Genomic DNA, 16,710 nt, shown 5'->3' on the forward strand with positions numbered 1-16,710 from the left:
GCAGCTTTGAATTTTTTTGGCAACTAGTTCCTCCATTTTTGGACATTTGTTTTCTAAATTGGCAAATCTGTCCGTCCATGTGAACATTGCTCCACCCATAAAAAAGTCCAACCGTCACCTGCATGAATAGGTCGCCCATCGTCATTTGTTGGACTGATGAATAACATTTGGGCAAATGTTACTGGTCGTTTTTAGTGTATTTATGTTTTTATTTTCTATTTATTTATTTTTTATCGTTTCACCAGATGACTTTAATGAGCAGCACAGCGACCTGACGGCTGGAGGCGGAGCTTCAAGCCAGAACTCCAGCCGCCTGTGGGTCCATTGGGACACAACCGGTTCTGTATGGAGTACAGAGAGACCAAGAGGAGCGGAGTCTCGCCGCCTAAATAGAGCCCGTGAAAATGTGGAATGATATAAAGCCTTGTTGCTATGATGGAAATAATGAATAATTGTCTGCTTTGAACCCTGAGCAGAAAGACATTTTTACTTTCTAATTATCTTTATCACATTGTTCACCAATATTATTGCATGTTTTCCTACTATCCTGCAGTCCTGTAGAAAATATCTCAAATGAATGATAAAGGATAGCCAGGATGGACATTTCAACAGAACCAGTGGTTCACACCAACACATGTTGTCCATCTCAACCATACATGTGAGGAAACATCAGGACGTCTACGGTTGTTGGACAAGGAAAACATCTAAATACTTAAATGCTTTCTAATAAAGATTTATTGAGATCAAAGGTCATGTGACAATCTACCCAAACACAGAGAACCACTCCCTCCTCATCCCTCCCGCCCAGCCAACCTGTATCCCAGAACCGCCGTCCGCAATACTGTGGCTCGACTGGCTCGGGGTCTCAGGGGACAGTCTGTCCAGCTGCAAGCTGTCTCCCAGGCTTCCTGTAACCCCACTGGAGCTTGAGGAGAACGTCCCAGTGGCTCCACTGTGATCCCGAGCCTCTTTCTGAGTCTTGGACATTCCCAAAACCAACAACTGGCACTCCTGGGCCAACTGTTTCTGGACTCCTCGTTCCTTTCTACAGCCCTGATCATTGCTCTGAGTATGAACTTTAGAAGATGACTGATGGACGGTTTCACCTCTGTCCACAACAGGTCCAGAGTGTTTCAGTTGCTTGGAGGTCCAGTTCACCAATGAACACTCTGCATTTTGACTGGATGTGTTTCTGCTGGCTGTCGGTGACCTGTCAAACAGGTGATCATACTGCCTCTGCTCAATGACAGGTGATTTATGGCGTCCAGTGTAATGGGCTGGCTGCAAACTGGACATGTCTTTAGATGGTGATGATGTCCGTCTCAGCTGGGGGTCCAACACTGGTGACCCAGAGGCAGATACCCGATCCAACTTGGATGCTGGTGTGGATGCAACTCTTTTGAACATCACAGGAGAAATACATCCTGGTTTAGTTTGAGGTGCCAGTGTTTCCGTTTTCCTGTTATGGTTCTGGTTTTCTATCTTCATAGGCTCAGGGGGCAGTTGCCAGAGAAGAGACTCTTTTGGTAACATCCCTGAATATTGAGGACTCTCTGACCTCACTGACTCAGCTTCAGAGGGAGTTGGAGAAGGGGTCCATTTGTACCGTCTGTCTGCAGAACCGGCTGAGATTCTGTTAGGCTCTCCAAGTGTCTTGTAATCCAGATCAGTAATGGAGAATGGAGAGATGCTCCTCCTGTCACTGATGGGACTGTATGCATCACTGGCTCTGCTACTGCAGCGGGAAGGATGGTGAGGACTCCTACTGTTTGGGTAATCATTGGAGCTGATGCTCACTGGTTCTGATGCAAGATGACTGCTGTTGGTTACCTTATTATTGCATCTGTTATTAACACCATGGTGAGAGTACCCAGCTTGGTGCTCAGTCCTAGAAGGGTTGCTGCTTCTTGGGATCTCATGCTGAATGTCCGTGGGTCTTCCTGCGGGTAATGGTGGTTGGAATTTATTGGACAACCTGTGACCTTCTTCATGCACCCAAGGCCTCTGTGGGCTTTGAGCAGGACTATGGTGTCGAGATGTTGAAGATGGAGCCACTGAGTAGAATGAGTCACCAGTCTGAGCACACAGGTGGTCAGATGCAGGACTTCTAGGTAATCCATTCACTAAACCACGGCAGAATCTTCTATCCATCTCCAGGAGATCAGTCCTGGATGGTAGAGTCAGAGTACTGCGGGACAGGACAGGTGAGCCACCCCAAGACCGGCAGTGTGGAGCCTGAGAGTGTCGAGGTAAAGATGGACTGTAGTTCTCAGAAGTATGACCTGCAAACCTGCGCCTGAGTTCTGGAGATCCAAACTCCTCTAAAGCCCTGTGGGTGGCATCTCTGGCCACTGCGTCCATGGTTGCCTTTGATAAGTACGGCATGCTCCATGAGGTGTCACTCCTAGATTGGTGGGGGTGGCTGTGCAATGTGTTGTCTGGTGATGTTTTATCGCTGCACCGTACTGGATCACTCCTCTTCTGGAGACAAGCAGGAAGCTGCTGTTCCTCCATTCTTCTGAGATAGGTGTCAGGATCATGCTGGTAGATGGCGTTACCTTGTCCAGCCATGCTGTTAACACTGCCTTTATCTATGTACCCAAAGGACACCAAAGACATCTGTCCATCGTCAGCCACCATATCTGGGTCCTCACAGGACCGAGGGTTGCTGTTGTAAGTGGAGGGCACAGTCAGCCAGCAGGAGGATGAAGATGACTGGGGGGTGGCCACCTGCTCATAGTAGGGATCCATATCAGGAGGATGGGGGCATCCCAGAGAACCATCATGGCTGGTACTGGATTTTTTGGGCGCCAGGACCTCAAGTAAGTGTCCAAAACTATCATTTAAAGCATCCTGGTGTTGGAACTGGGCTGGAGACAGTGAAGAATGAGGGTTTTGGAGTTGGAAGCTGACTGAATGCCTGGAAGATGACTTTAAGGAGGGTAAGCTATGGTTTCCATCTGCTGAATGACGTGGTATCACCGGGGAAAGATCTGGACTCCGGTTAGGACTAGATTTGCTGGAGCTCCTCTGAGAGTTAGAGACGATATCTGGACACTGCAGCATCAATTGGTTGGTCCCATCATCACCTCTACCAAGAAACTTCTCTTCCTCCTCAGAAACAGACCTGACCTCCACATAGAGGTGGAGAACTTTACCTGGTAGAGGCATTGCTGCCTCTTTATTAACCTGATCTTTCCTTTTTGTCAAATGTACAGAGGACTGCTGGACTTCCATGGAACCAGATCCATCCTCCATCAGCTCAGTCCTAAAACCTGCAGCGAGAAAAACAAGCAGACGAAAATCCTTTAAAATTACAACTCAGTTTTATCTCAAATCTGTCATTTAGCTCAACCTCTCAGTTGTGAGCTGCATCATCCATTCCTGAACAGTTCTGTTGTGTACCAGTGGTCCAGGACAAGCTGCTTACAGCCGCCAGTAAAGAATGGAAGTTCTTGATGTGTCTCCTAACATTGATAGAAAGCTGCAGATACTCAGGTCTACACTGTGTGTCTTTATGTGCGCTGGAGAGTGACTAAAAGAGGTTTTCTACCCTACTAACCAGACCCCTCAGGCTGGTGATCATATCTGGACTTTTACACTTCACCAGTTCCTCTAGGTTCTCCATGTAGGTCAGTGAATGTGCTCAGATTAACTGGATCAGAAACCAAAGATCTCTCATGGTTCATTCATGAGACCCGAGTCAGAGACTGCAGACTTTCACATTGTAGAGCTGAAGCAGAGAAGAAATGGACTCTCTGCAGCATTGTGTCGTGTTACAGAGTGAAGGCTGTTAGCTTCATAGTCACAGTTCAGGTATATTTTACCTGATGATGGTGGTTATTCAGAGCAGAGCTGCTGTGTTTGGTTACTTTCAGAACATACAACTTCCCTTAAACTCCGACTTTAAAAGGAACAAATCAGTAAAAAAATCCGCAGCATGTATAAAACAAATCCAGAATAAAGAGCCGACCCAACAAAGACTCTGAGCTCAGATTCACATGTTCTTTGGCGCATAAACAAGAGTGGACCCGAACAAATACAAAGATTAAACACAACAACGGCTTCAGTTTAAACCGTTCCACTCCTGACCCACAGAACAACCGGGCCAGAGAGCTGCAAGCTACTGTGTTTCACCCCTGAGGTTCATTTACTCTGGTCCAAATCAGTTGTTGAGTTTAACTTGTGATATTTTCTGGTGATTCAGTTTGTTTTCAAAGAGAAAACTCCAAGCGAACCGGAACCTGTCCCTACAAACCAGGCGAGAACGTTCTGTGTTTTTATGGGTCCGATGTGTCCAGGGTGGGAGAACCAAATGGAAGCAGATTCTGTGTTCTCAGCTGGTAGAACCCATGGGACAATAATCAGATCATTAGTTTGTTTCTGGGTAAAGGTTGTTTACCGCATCCCACAATGCAATGCAAACCTAGCTGCAGGAAGCCGTTTGGATCAAGCTTGCAGCGAACGCCTGGTAGCTGTGTGGGATGGAGATGACATTCACACCATAAACGAACTGAGACCACTTCTTCCTAGCGGCTCGGTACGATTGTATTGGTCCGCATCCTGGTGCGTCTGCTATGTCCAAGAGTTCGTTTTAAACGGACTAAACACCCTCAGAGCTGCTGAAGTTTGGAAACATCACTAAGAAGATAATTTCACAGAAACACAAAGACTCCAGCAAAACATCAGAATGCTGTAGGAGGAACCAGCAGACCTGAAGCTGATTCAAACAAACACTTAAACTTTCTACTGAAGGCTAAAACCTCTGACCTGATCTGATCTGAAGGACCTTTATATGACCTGACCTGAATGCTCCATGTGAGGCATTTTAAGCTCCACAGAAGTGTACATGGAGAATCAGATTCTGGTGGCAGTGGGGCTACCACCATGATCTCACAGTCCACAAATGTTTCCCACATCTCCATGTCAACCTGCATCTCAGAGCTAATTTAATCTATTCCTGATGGAGATGCCTTCAGGAGCACCCCATAGCTCTCCAGGTAACAGAAGTCCAGGATCCAAGCAGCTGAAATGAGCTTTCTCTGTAGCGTGGTCAAGTTCTGCCTCAGAGAGAAAAAGAGGAGCTTCATCATCCAGGGAGGAGCTGCTCCTCCACACGAGGAGGGTCATGAAGACATAGCAGAACATGAATCCAGATTATCACTGAGGTAGATGAGACACCAACATGTCCGATCTAGATAGATCTTCAGATATGAATTTAGGCTTCTGCAAGTTTAGAATATTAAGTTTGCTCTGGAGGTGATACCAGGACAGATGGGTTATTTCTGAGGTGGTACTGAATGGGTCCAGTCCTGAGGAGAAGGTGTCCCATCACCCTCAGCCCTTCAGAGTTCTGCTGAAGACCTGATTGTTTGAGGTGTGTTGAAGCAGAGATACGTTGGTTGGACCTCTGGTCCCTGAGGACTGGAGTTTAAGACTTCTGGGTTAAAAAAGTTCTGAAGTTCCTCATCTTTGATGTATTTTGTGTCTTTTTATTTCACTTCTATAGTTTGTTGATTAGATCTCATAAAATTAAAACAGTGTGATGTTTCTCATCTAGAAACTGGTTCCTGCAGAGTTCTGATCCGGTCTCAGTGGGATTTGGTTGTGATCTTCAACCTGTTTGTGGGAAAAATTGAATCATTTCTTTTTCTCTGAATATTATTTAAAATGTGGTCTCCCATGAACCCGTCCGCATCAGGTACCGTCACATCCTGGGACCCACATGTGTCATCGCTGTAAAGCTTGTTAATCACTAGAACCTCTGGACAAAACTCCTGGGTCTTTCTGTCAAGACCAACTAAAATACTGAATCCGGCACCGCTAAAGACAGAGTGATGTCGAATGTGTGGAAGTGACTGTGTGGACCCGGACCAACACTCTGCGTGGTTTTCTGCTGCAGAGCGTAACGCCGTGCTAGGTCCTTGTCCATGTGTCTTGGGGTGGATCTGGACCCAGCTAGGGTTCTGCTGAGTGTTCCAATCATGAAGCAACAGAAAACACAACTCAAACATTTTCTCCAGTAAAGCAAAGAGCTTCATGAAATGTGGAGCTGTACAGATGTCTGGGTTTGAACTCTTCATCTGCTCTGAACCCAAACTGAACCGGATCCTCTGCAGTTCTGTGAGCAGCCAGTTGGTTCTGGGCTGATGGAGGTTGCTGTGGATCTGGTGCTGAGGAGATCCAGCTTTTCATCTGAGCTCTGTGGGGTTAAACGGTCTCCGGAGGATGAAGAATATCTTCAGACGGGTCGGTCCATTAAAGCCTGAAGCCGCAGAGTCACATTTCAACAGGCTCCACCCCCTGGACTGAAACTGGGACACACTGCAACCAAAGTCCAAAGAAATCCCATGAAAAAAACCTTCAGGAGGTGTAAAGAACTGCTTATCTAGGCCAGTGTAAGTGGAGTCAGGAATCTGTTTAGATGAGAAACAAGAATCTGTTCAGAATCCGAGCCACGAATCTCTTTAGATTTGGAAATCTGTTCAGAATCCGAGCCAGGAATCTTGTCAGATTTAGGAATCCGTTCAAACTGAAGCTGCTGTGACTGTTTTTCTGTCTTGACCTGTGTTCATATGACATATTGATAACCGTGTGTCTGTCGGGTCTGAACGGGCTGAAATAAAGGACATTTTTGGAACATTAAGGAGTGTCTTTGAAGAATGCGTGTTGCTTTTAATGCACTTCCAGTCTGAACAAGACACGTATACTGGGATCAGTGGTTTGAAATCTAGTGTCCTGCTGCATTAGGATAGAGAACATTACTACTACCATGATGTCGCATTCTTGTCTTACTTTTCATTCACATATTTATGGATAAACTGGGTATAATATCTTACTGATCTATGAGCTCCCCTATGTGGTCAGATAATTATTAACAGAACTGATAAGAAATTAGAGCAAGCTGTCAGTTTCCAGCATTTAGAATGCTGAGGTGAGTGAATCACCTAGACACCATAGCATGCTAAAAAGTACTGTAATTATTGGGTCATTGCTGTATTGTCTGAATAACTGTTGCATTGATTGTGTAGCAGTAAAGCACATGTGCAGCTTGTGTGTGAGAGTGGCCGTGTTCATGGAGCAGAATTTTGTATAAAAATGAGGAATATGTCTGAAGTTATTAATCCGGTAACATTAAGGAGTCTGTTCGGGAAGAAAGAGGAACTTTAATGGAGTTCATTTGTGTCCTACAGAACCAGGAAACACTTTCAGCAACAATCTGAGTGATGTACCATCTTTCATCTGTTCTACAACTAGGAGTCCAGGAGCTTTTTTCTTTCTGAATCACTTAGAGGCCAGAGTTAGGTTCCTCTGGAAATGTTCTGGTACAAGAACTGGTTCAATGAAAAAAACATTAAAAAAAGACCTTCAGAAAGCCTGGAGAACTGTTGATCCAGTCCACAGCCCGCTGGAAGGTCTGGACCCGGGGAGGAGGTAGATGAGGAGGTTCAGAGTAGTTACAAAGTTTAACTTCAGGGAAGGTTCTGGAGTTTGTTTCTCTGATCTGAATCCAAAACTAAAAACGGACTAAATGTTCTTGTGTGTGTGTGTGTGTAAACTCAGTCTGATAAGCACTCAGTTAGCCCTACTTTTCTTGGACTCTGCTAATAGGATTCCCTAACTGCCCCCCTTCTCCCAGCATGCATCACCCAGCCTTCCAACACACACACACACACACACATACACACCCACACACACAAACTTACATATGCAGACACACATGCAGCTGTAACCTTACCTGAGTGTCCTCTGTCCTGCCGCTGCAGTGACGTCTCCTGGGTTGCCGTGGTAACCTCCGTTTCCTCCTTCCTCTCTGTGCCACTCAGTAACCTGGTCTTCCTCGTCCTCCTCGCTCTCTTTGAACACTTGTTGTCTGCAGCAGAGCCGCCTCATCATGGATTTACAGACTCAGCTCCTCCTCCTTGTCCTGATCCTAATCAATCAGCTGATAACTCCTCCCTCCTTCCCTCCAGCCAATCAGGAGCCGAGGGGGCTCCTCTAGCCAATGATGGACAGATGGCAGAGAGGACAGCGTGGAGGGGGCGGGGTTACAGACCTGATCAGGGAACACAGAGGTTATACTCTAATCAATGAATAAAGATCAGACTGAACCCTGATGTCACTTGGCTGCAGTTTGATTGGCCAACTAAGATCATTGTGTTATATTGTCATAGTTGTAATAACGGTGTCTCCCAGGTAACCTAACCAAATGACCTCCTGTGCAAGACTTCACTGGTTCTGTTGGTACTGATGGTACCAGAAACCTTATTTTGGATCAGTCTGACCTGAATCTAAACTAAAAACCTGCTTTAGATCCAGTTAGAGCCTTCTAACATTGGGGAGTAACTCTGCAGCTGCCCCGAGGTTCTGTTTAAGAAGACGCTTGAGATGCGAGGCAGTTCCATTTCCAGAACCCTATAGGTTCTGATGGGGTCAGTAGTATACAGATATAAAAACAATCATACACAACATAAACACTGATCAGGGATCAGTCAGAAACACAATAACCCCCATCTGAGGAAATTACTGATCATTACAGAAGAAAATAGGATCAATCTTACCTGAGATCAGCTGAACACCAATGACTGAGGTAAAAGGTCACTGAAACAACCTCCATCTGATCTGGAAGTTAAAGCAAACATCATGTTGGTGATCACAGAGTCCATAGAGCTGCTCATATCCATTTGTGATCCTAGTTTAATGTGAACATGAACATTTCTGCTTACCAGGCTCAGAGCAACATCTTCTGTGATCCTTTGGTTCGTCTGACCTCTCCAACCAAAATGAACCTGATGATGAAGATCCTGCACGTTTCCATGGCGTCTTCAGACTCTCGGTCTTCTGGACTGAGACATTTCTTCCATATCTCGCCCTCTCACTCCACCCATTAAATCTCTCTCCAAACACCAAAATCGCCGGCACTCGACCCAAAACAATGCGGTGTGTTACTCTAACCCAGGGCTCTCCAGCTCCAGTCCTCTGGATGCAACCCTGACGCAAACTGCTGATTTACCTCTTCAGAACGTGGTCAGGTTCTGCAGAGGCTTGGAAAAGACTCTTTCGTTTCATTGAGATGTGTTGGAGCAGCGATGCATCTAGAAGCGGCAGGGCAGTAGACCCGGCAGGACTAAGCAGTTCTAAGCAGAGTCCATTTTTATTTTCAAACCCAAACCTTATAGAACATCTGTCCAAACAACTGGGCATTTCAGAAGGATGCTAGCATCAAAGCTTCTACCTAACAGACGTGCATCTGACAGATAAGATCAGGGGATCACTGATTAAAAACACACATACTGGGGTCACTGGTTGCTATGGTGAAAACTGTAAGAGGTGTCAGAACCTTCTGGTGGCCCCACATGTCCATCTTTACATGTCTGAAGATCTGACAGAACCTTCAGATCCAGTTTCTACAGAACCATTCAAAGCTGTGTGGGCATGTCTCTCTGCACTCTGGGTTCTGATTGGTCAGAAAGCTGTAAGCCATATGGTAAATGGACTGAACTTATATAGCGTCTTTCCAGTCATACAGACCGCTTAAAGCGCTTTACACTAGATCGCACTCACTAACGCTCACACATTCATACACCGATACACAGATCGGTAGGCAACTTGAGGTTGCACATTGACATATGGCAGGAGGAAGTTGGAATCGGACCCACAACCTTCTGATTGCAAGACGACTACTCTTCCTACTGAGCCACAGTCGCCACAGTAGCAGTGGGAGAAACACTGGCTGGAAGGAGACATAAACTTCTAGGATTGGATGGAGAACCTGGACATGTGGAGATGAAGCTGTGGTCATGAAACGAGGTTAAGTCTAAAAGGTTCTGAATATTTCACCAGATCAGAGCCATCATCTAAGCTAAAAACTCTTTATCAAAATCTGGAAAAACCTAAAACTGTGATTGTGGAAAACTGGAAAAGCGATCAGAATGATAACCAGGTCAGGTAAAGTCCAACTTTCAGAGAGCCAATAAACTTTCAGTGATGGTTCTGATGGAAAGGATGGTTGAGATATGGAGGTCCAAACAGGATTGAGTTTATCACTGTTTACCACTAGGGCTGCATGTTATGAAGAAAACCTGTCATTCTGAAACTGTTACTGAATATGGATGATGAGGATGATGAGGATGATGAGGAGGATTAACCCTCATTCTTTTCCTTCATGATATTTCTTGTATGAATGTCTCCGCCACCCTGGGCGGAGCAGTGAATCTAAATCATCCGTCAGAAACATCAGAACAAGAACAGACGTCCTGAACTGTAAGAAATGTTAATATTAGAGTAGGAGCCACTTTATTATTTTCTGTTTACATGTTTCATGGTTTATATTTTAGTCCTGGTGATGGTGGGCGGGGACATGAGGCGTCACAGAGGCGTGTCCGTAGGTGATGCAGCGCAGCTACTTGTGCTCAGGTGATTAGATGAACTCACACTTTTACCACTTATAACATTATAGCTGTACACTTTTGAAGATGTTTTTGGACGTCAGATCAATCTGAACGGCATTTTGTAGAAATAATTAAAACAGTAACCAAAACTTTAAATAAATGAGTTTTCCACCCAAATATGAAGATCATGTGAAGAGCAATTAAATAAAAGTCAACAACACTTTTCTGCCTTCATCCAGATAAGTGACTCAATAAAAAAGGGAATAACGATAATGAAGTTTACAAAAGGCAGTAATAATAATAATAATTTCCATCAATTTAATCACTTGAGTTTGGAGCTGCTGCTCCGTTAGTTCAGTCTTCCTCTGACTGATCTCCTGGTGGTTCCTCCTTCATTTATCCTTACCTGCAGCTCCAAACCTGTTCTAAGCAAACAGGTCAGTAGAACCAGTTGAAACTGCTCCTCCCACTCCAACAGAATGATCTCTCCTCAGTCATTAATGGTCTATTTAACACACTTCCTGTTTTCATTGGCAGGCTGAGATCTGACTCGAACTGCTCCCTGTCCTCTAAAGGTCACTCGACCTTCTGCATCCTAGATCCTGAATGATTGAGCTGCTCCAGTTCGGTATATTTTAATAAATGCCATCTGGACAATTTGTCTATTCCTTTTTTTTTAATATTAACGTGTTCAGAAACATTCTTTCAGAGTTAAGGCTCCTCTTTTCGCAGCCGTTTCTGTCGCCTTCAGCTGGATTCTGGAGCAAATATCTCCTTTCAGAAACTGGACTTTTTTAAAATTTTCAGTATAATTCAGCAATGAGCAGCACCCTGTAAGCCATTTACAATTATTCTATGTTATAAGTGTGTGTTTTATCACTCGGCTTATATATGATCTCTAAATGCTCAGGTTAATCTAAGACTTTTCCCGGATCCTGTGGTTGCTGCTGGAAGCGCTCTGCAGGGTGGACAGTCTCTTCAACAACACCAGGGTTTGGAAAAGTGAGAATGTTACTTCCAGATAAAGCTGTTTACTGCAGCCAGATCACGGCCGAATTACTCCGGAACCACTCTTTTACTGACCCAGCCTGTAACTGGTGTTCCACGGCAAGTTTGATTCAGTAAAGATGAGAATAAACTTAAATATTGATGTTTTCTAACCGAGTTCTGAGCAGTGGTCACTTACCTTCAACGGCGAACTTAAGCAGGGGACTCAGCGGCTCTCAGCGGCCCCTGGAAGCCCACGCAGGTGAAGACGTAGACTCGTCCTGTGGGTCCATCCACGGTACTGGTCTCGGTAACGCGTAGGTGAAACAGTTGGAGCAGTAACGGTAATCTGCGTTACACCGCGGGGAGACGGAGCAGAAACCCGACTGGGAGCGGACTGGCGGCCCACTGGTTCCAGTTAGCGCCCCGCTGATCTTTCACTTGACGGATTTTAATTTTTATTTGATTTAATTGACATTTTCCAGGCAGCGGCAGCACTTTAGTTTACCTTCTCCACGGTGACTTCCATTTCCGCATCGTTTGAGTGACGTAATAATACGCCAGCTTGGAACAACCAATCGGAAAACAGTAAAATGTGTTTTAAATGTGAATTCAATTTTAGTTTAAAATAACAGATTTCTCACCTTTAAATGTGAAATAATTTTACCTTTTTATAGTGAAACGTGGAAGATGGATTTCTACACAAACATTTGCTCATGTGGAAGCCCCAAAACGTAATTATAAAACAAAATAAAATAAAATGATTGGATAAATGAATAGTCTGAGTCAATGTTGAGAAACCTCGTTTTATGCCAAATTATAAGATTATGGATGCAATAGGAAAAATCCCAGATTGTTTTTTGGAGCTCAAGAAACATGAAAGCCAAGCTGTTTTATTTACATTTTATTCACACAATTTACATCTTTATTATTATTATTATTATTAGGGCCGAGCAGGAAAACTGCAAGGGCCTATTGTAATGGTAGGATTTCTTATTATTCTTTCTTTCTTTCTTTTTTCCGTTGCGTCTTTGCGGGGCAATTTGGGCACTACCCAAAATTGTCCCCCACGTGAAATTCTTGTTCCTTCATCTCGTTGTCAGTGGGCGTGGCCAAACGGCTCTACAGCGCCCCCTAAAGTGAGATAGGCCGAACCGTAAGTCGTAGAGATCTGAAATTTGGCACACTGCTAGAGCTCCTCAAACCAAGGAAAAGAGTATATGCCCTAAAACGCACAGGAGGTCGGACATTTTGGGTTAAAGGCCAATTTTTGGCCGTTTTTCACTATTACTCACCTCGAACTTTAACGAACTCCTCCTAGGGATTTTGAGCTATCAGCTTCATATTTGGTCAATATGCAGTTAAGGGATGGGGGATTGAAGTTGCCATTTTGACCCCGGATTTGCCCTTTCTAGCCCGCATATCTGAGCAAACTCCTCCTACAAGTTTTGATTTAGAGACTTGAAAATCACTCAGTTTACTCTTAAGGGATTGGGGATCAAAAGTTATCAAAAGCTTTTTGATACATGAAAGCGTGTGGGCGTGGCCACGCATCAAAATATGACTTCTCGCCATAAAACACTACATTGATATAGCTCCTACAAGGAAAGTCACAGACAAATGAAACCTTCTGGGATTGATCTGCCTCTAGGCCTCAACAATATTCACTGATCAAATGCTGACATCATCGAAGCCCCGCCCCCTGAGAACAGGAAGTGTCATGTTTTCCTTTAGAGAGTCCATTTTTGATGTTCTTCACCTAATCAATGTGAAAATGTCCCAAGTAACAGATAACATGATGGTCTTAGACAGTCGCCAGTACTTACTGCTTTAGCTGGAGGGTGTGAATATGATGGCGTGGCAAATTCTGATGTCACGCCACGACCATACGTTTGGCTCTAAATTACACATGCATGGTCCGATTCACTCCAAAATAAATATGGCTGATCTTTGTCAGCCCCCAAACAACTCTATTGGATTACATTGGAATTTGGATCAATAGGTTATTTCAAGTGACCTATCTCCCTCATACATCCTCGGATCCACTTGAAATGTAGTATACGTCATCAGGGATCAATGCTGAATATGTTGGCACAGGCAATTCATGACGTTTAGCCCCGCCCACTAACAAACAAGAGAGTGCAGCTTCCATCTGGAAGATTTGATTTACTCCAAATTTTGAATGCTTCTCGCCGGGCCAAAACTGCATGACCGAATATCATATGACATGTTGCTCACAGTGCCACCTAGTGGCGATGTGTTGAAGTGAAGCAGTGTCATCTTCAATGGCGTGCAGGACGTGATGCCAGGCTCCCGGGGTCGCTGCACAGGCCGAGTTGCGCTGAGGTGCGAGGGCCTCCAATGCTGCTTGCAGCTTTAATTATTACTATTATTACCCGCTTGTCCTTACAGTGGCGGGGGTGGATGGTTAAAACCTTATTCCTACTTCTTGAAATGAAAACAGAACCAGGTGTTTTTCTCTGACTGTGGAGTTCTTCTCTAATGTTTTCCACCCGGGAACATGATCCACAGTTTAAACTGGAAATGTTTCATCCTGCTGAACAAAAACAAAACCAGCACAGCGTTCAGAAATGTCCAGCTTCTAGATAGAACCAGCAGGTGGCGCACTTTCACCACTGTTCCCTGCGGATCACAGAGTCTCTGATGCTGCTGAGTTCCTGTCTCTGTGCAGTTTCCATCATGAATCCTTCCAGCAGGATAACACAGCAGCTTCTAAAGCAAAACAGGATCACCTGAGTAGCTGTGATGGTGGATCTCTGAGGGACGAGATGAACATATCTGATGGTTCCTGCAGCTGAGACATAAACTCTGCACAGACCACTGTCCCATGTGGGAATGTTGTCTCCGTGTTCAACCTGCGGTCATGCTCCGAGTTCCTCAGTCTGCTTTTCTTGTTTGCCTCCATTAACCGGTCTTAATGTCACTGTTTACCTGAACTGTTCTACTTCCTGTTTCGATTCTGACTGGTTTCACCTGGATTCCTCTGACAGTCATCCATAATCACACCGAGTCCTCCTGCTGCTGTTTGAAGACCCTTCGTTGAGGCCTCAGGTCTTGCTAGCTGTCTCATTCTCTGTGTGTGTGTGTGTGTGTGTGTGTGAGTGTGTGTGTGAGTGTGTGTGTGTGTGTGAGTGTGTGTGTGTGTGTGTGTGTGTGTGTGTGTGTGTGTGTGAGTGTGTGTGAGTGTGTGTGTGTGTGTGTGTGTGAGTGTGTGTGAGTGTGTGTGTGTGTGTGTGTGTGTGTGTGTGTGTGAGTGTGTGTGTGAGTGTGTGTGAGTGTGTGTGTGAGTGTGTGTGAGTGTGTGTGAGTGTGTGTGTGTGTGTGTGTGTGTGTGTGTGTGAGTGTGTGTGTGAGTGTGTGTGAGTGTGTGTGTGAGTGTGTGTGTGAGTGTGTGTGAGTGTGTGTGTGAGTGTGTGTGAGTGTGTGTGAGTGTGTGTGAGTGTGTGAGTGTGTGTGAGTGTGTGTGAGTGTGTGTGTGAGTGTGTGTGAGTGTGTGTGTGAGAGTGTGTGAGAGTGTGTGTGTGAGAGTGTGTGTGTGAGTGTGTGTGAGAGTGTGTGTGTGAGAGTGTGTGTGTGAGTGTGTGTGTGTGTGAGTGTGTGTGTGTGAGTGTGTGTGTGAGAGTGTGTGTGTGAGAGTGTGTGAGAGTGTGTGTGTGAGAGTGTGTGAGAGTGAGTGTGTGAGTGTGTGTGAGTGTGTGAGTGTGTGAGTGTGTGTGAGTGTGTGTGTGTGAGTGTGTGTGTGTGTGTGAGAGTGTGTGTGTGAGTGTGTGTGTGTGTGTGAGTGTGTGTGAGTGTGTGTGTGTGTGAGTGTGTGTGTGTGAGTGTGTGTGTGTGTGTGAGTGTGTGTGTGTGTGTGTGTGTGTGTGTGTGTGAGTGTGTGAATGTGTGTGTGTGTGAGTGTGTGTGTGTGTGAGTGTGTGAGTGTGTGTGTGTGTGAGTGTGTGAGTGTGTGTGTGTGTGAGTGTGTGTGTGTGTGTGAGTGTGTGTGTGTGTGTGTGTGTGAGTGTGAGTGTGTGAGTGTGTGTGAGTGTGTGAGTGTGTGTGAGTGTGTGTGAGTGTGTGTGTGTGAGTGTGTGTGTGTGTGTGAGAGTGTGTGTGTGAGTGTGTGTGTGTGTGTGTGAGTGTGAGTGTGTGTGTGTGTGAGTGTGTGTGTGTGTGAGTGTGTGAGTGTGTGTGTGAGAGTGTGTGTGTGAGTGTGTGAGTGTGTGTGAGTGTGTGAGTGTGTGTGAGAGTGTGTGTGTGAGTGTGTGTGTGTGTGTGAGAGTGTGTGTGTGAGTGTGTGTGTGTGTGTGTGAGTGTGTGTGTGAGTGTGTGTGAGTGTGTGAGTGTGTGTGTGTGTGTGTGTGTGAGTGTGTGTGAGTGTGTGAGTGTGTGTGTGTGTGTGAGTGTGTGTGTGTGTGAGTGTGTGTGTGTGTGAGTGTGTGAGTGTGTGTGTGTGTGAGTGTGTGTGTGTGTGTGTGTGTGTGTGTGGTGTGTGTGTGTGTGTGTGTGTGTGTGTGTGTGTGTGTGTGTGAGAGTGTGTGTGTGTGTGTGAGTGTGTGTGAGTGTGTGAGTGTGTGTGTGAGTGTGTGAGTGTGTGTGAGTGTGTGAGTGTGTGTGAGAGTGTGTGTGTGAGTGTGTGTGTGTGTGTGAGAGTGTGTGTGTGAGTGTGTGTGTGTGTGTGTGAGTGTGTGTGTGAGTGTGTGTGAGTGTGTGAGTGTGTGTGTGTGTGTGTGTGAGTGTGTGTGAGTGTGTGTGTGAGTGTGTGTGAGTGTGTGAGTGTGTGTGTGAGTGTGTGTGTGAGTGTGTGTGAGAGTGTGTGAGTGTGTGTGTGTGATGGATGTACCTGTCTAACATTTTGCACATTCTGTTAAACCAATAACTCTGTGTTTGCAGATTAACGTACAATTAAAAAGCACAAACTGTCATTTCAGTTTTTCTTAATGGAAAAGTTGCAGCATCCTCTTCTTGTAATTATCTGATGACCCTTTGTTTCCTCTGTCGACCCTCTCACGTCCCAACACCCCATGTTGGACACAAGAGGAATATAAAAAGGACTTAAAAACACTAAAATGATTAATGATGAGCAGCTTTTTGTGTCAGATTCCTCTTACAAACCAAACTAGGAACGATGAAGCAGATAATCCGCAAAAGTTGTTTTATTTTGATATTTAAGAACAAACTCTCGCCGCTGTTTCATTTGTCTAAGCTAAAACCCTTCAGCTATTTTATCTTGTCCTACTTCAGACCTCAGGACTGCATGTCCCATGGAAACACGTACATAGCTGTGACCTCATCAGGTAAGAATGACAGAAACGCTGCAGAACTCACC

General features: G+C 45.2%; 1 protein-coding gene across 2 annotated transcripts in view; it reads right to left on the minus strand.

The window, feature by feature from the left end:
• The window catches only part of psda (pleckstrin and Sec7 domain containing a), a 51,977-nt gene extending 43,111 nt beyond the window's left edge, over nt 1-8,866 (minus strand). Inside the window, exons 1-4 of one of the 2 annotated variants that reach the window (XM_047351455.1) lie at nt 8,727-8,866; nt 8,562-8,622; nt 7,739-8,056; nt 814-3,275 (exon numbers count right to left, since the gene is read on the minus strand). In XM_047351455.1, coding sequence (XP_047207411.1) covers nt 814-3,258 — 2,445 coding nt within the window. In that variant the 5' untranslated portion in view covers nt 3,259-3,275; nt 7,739-8,056; nt 8,562-8,622; nt 8,727-8,866. Of the gene's footprint in view, nt 1-813; nt 3,276-7,738; nt 8,057-8,561; nt 8,696-8,726 lie in introns of those variants that run through there. The other variant, XM_047351454.1, reaches the window with a different exon arrangement.
• Nucleotides 8,867-16,710: the final 7,844 nt, after the last annotated feature.

This window comes from Girardinichthys multiradiatus, chromosome 22, assembly GCF_021462225.1.
Source record: "Girardinichthys multiradiatus isolate DD_20200921_A chromosome 22, DD_fGirMul_XY1, whole genome shotgun sequence".
NCBI classification, from domain to species: domain Eukaryota; kingdom Metazoa; phylum Chordata; class Actinopteri; order Cyprinodontiformes; family Goodeidae; genus Girardinichthys; species Girardinichthys multiradiatus.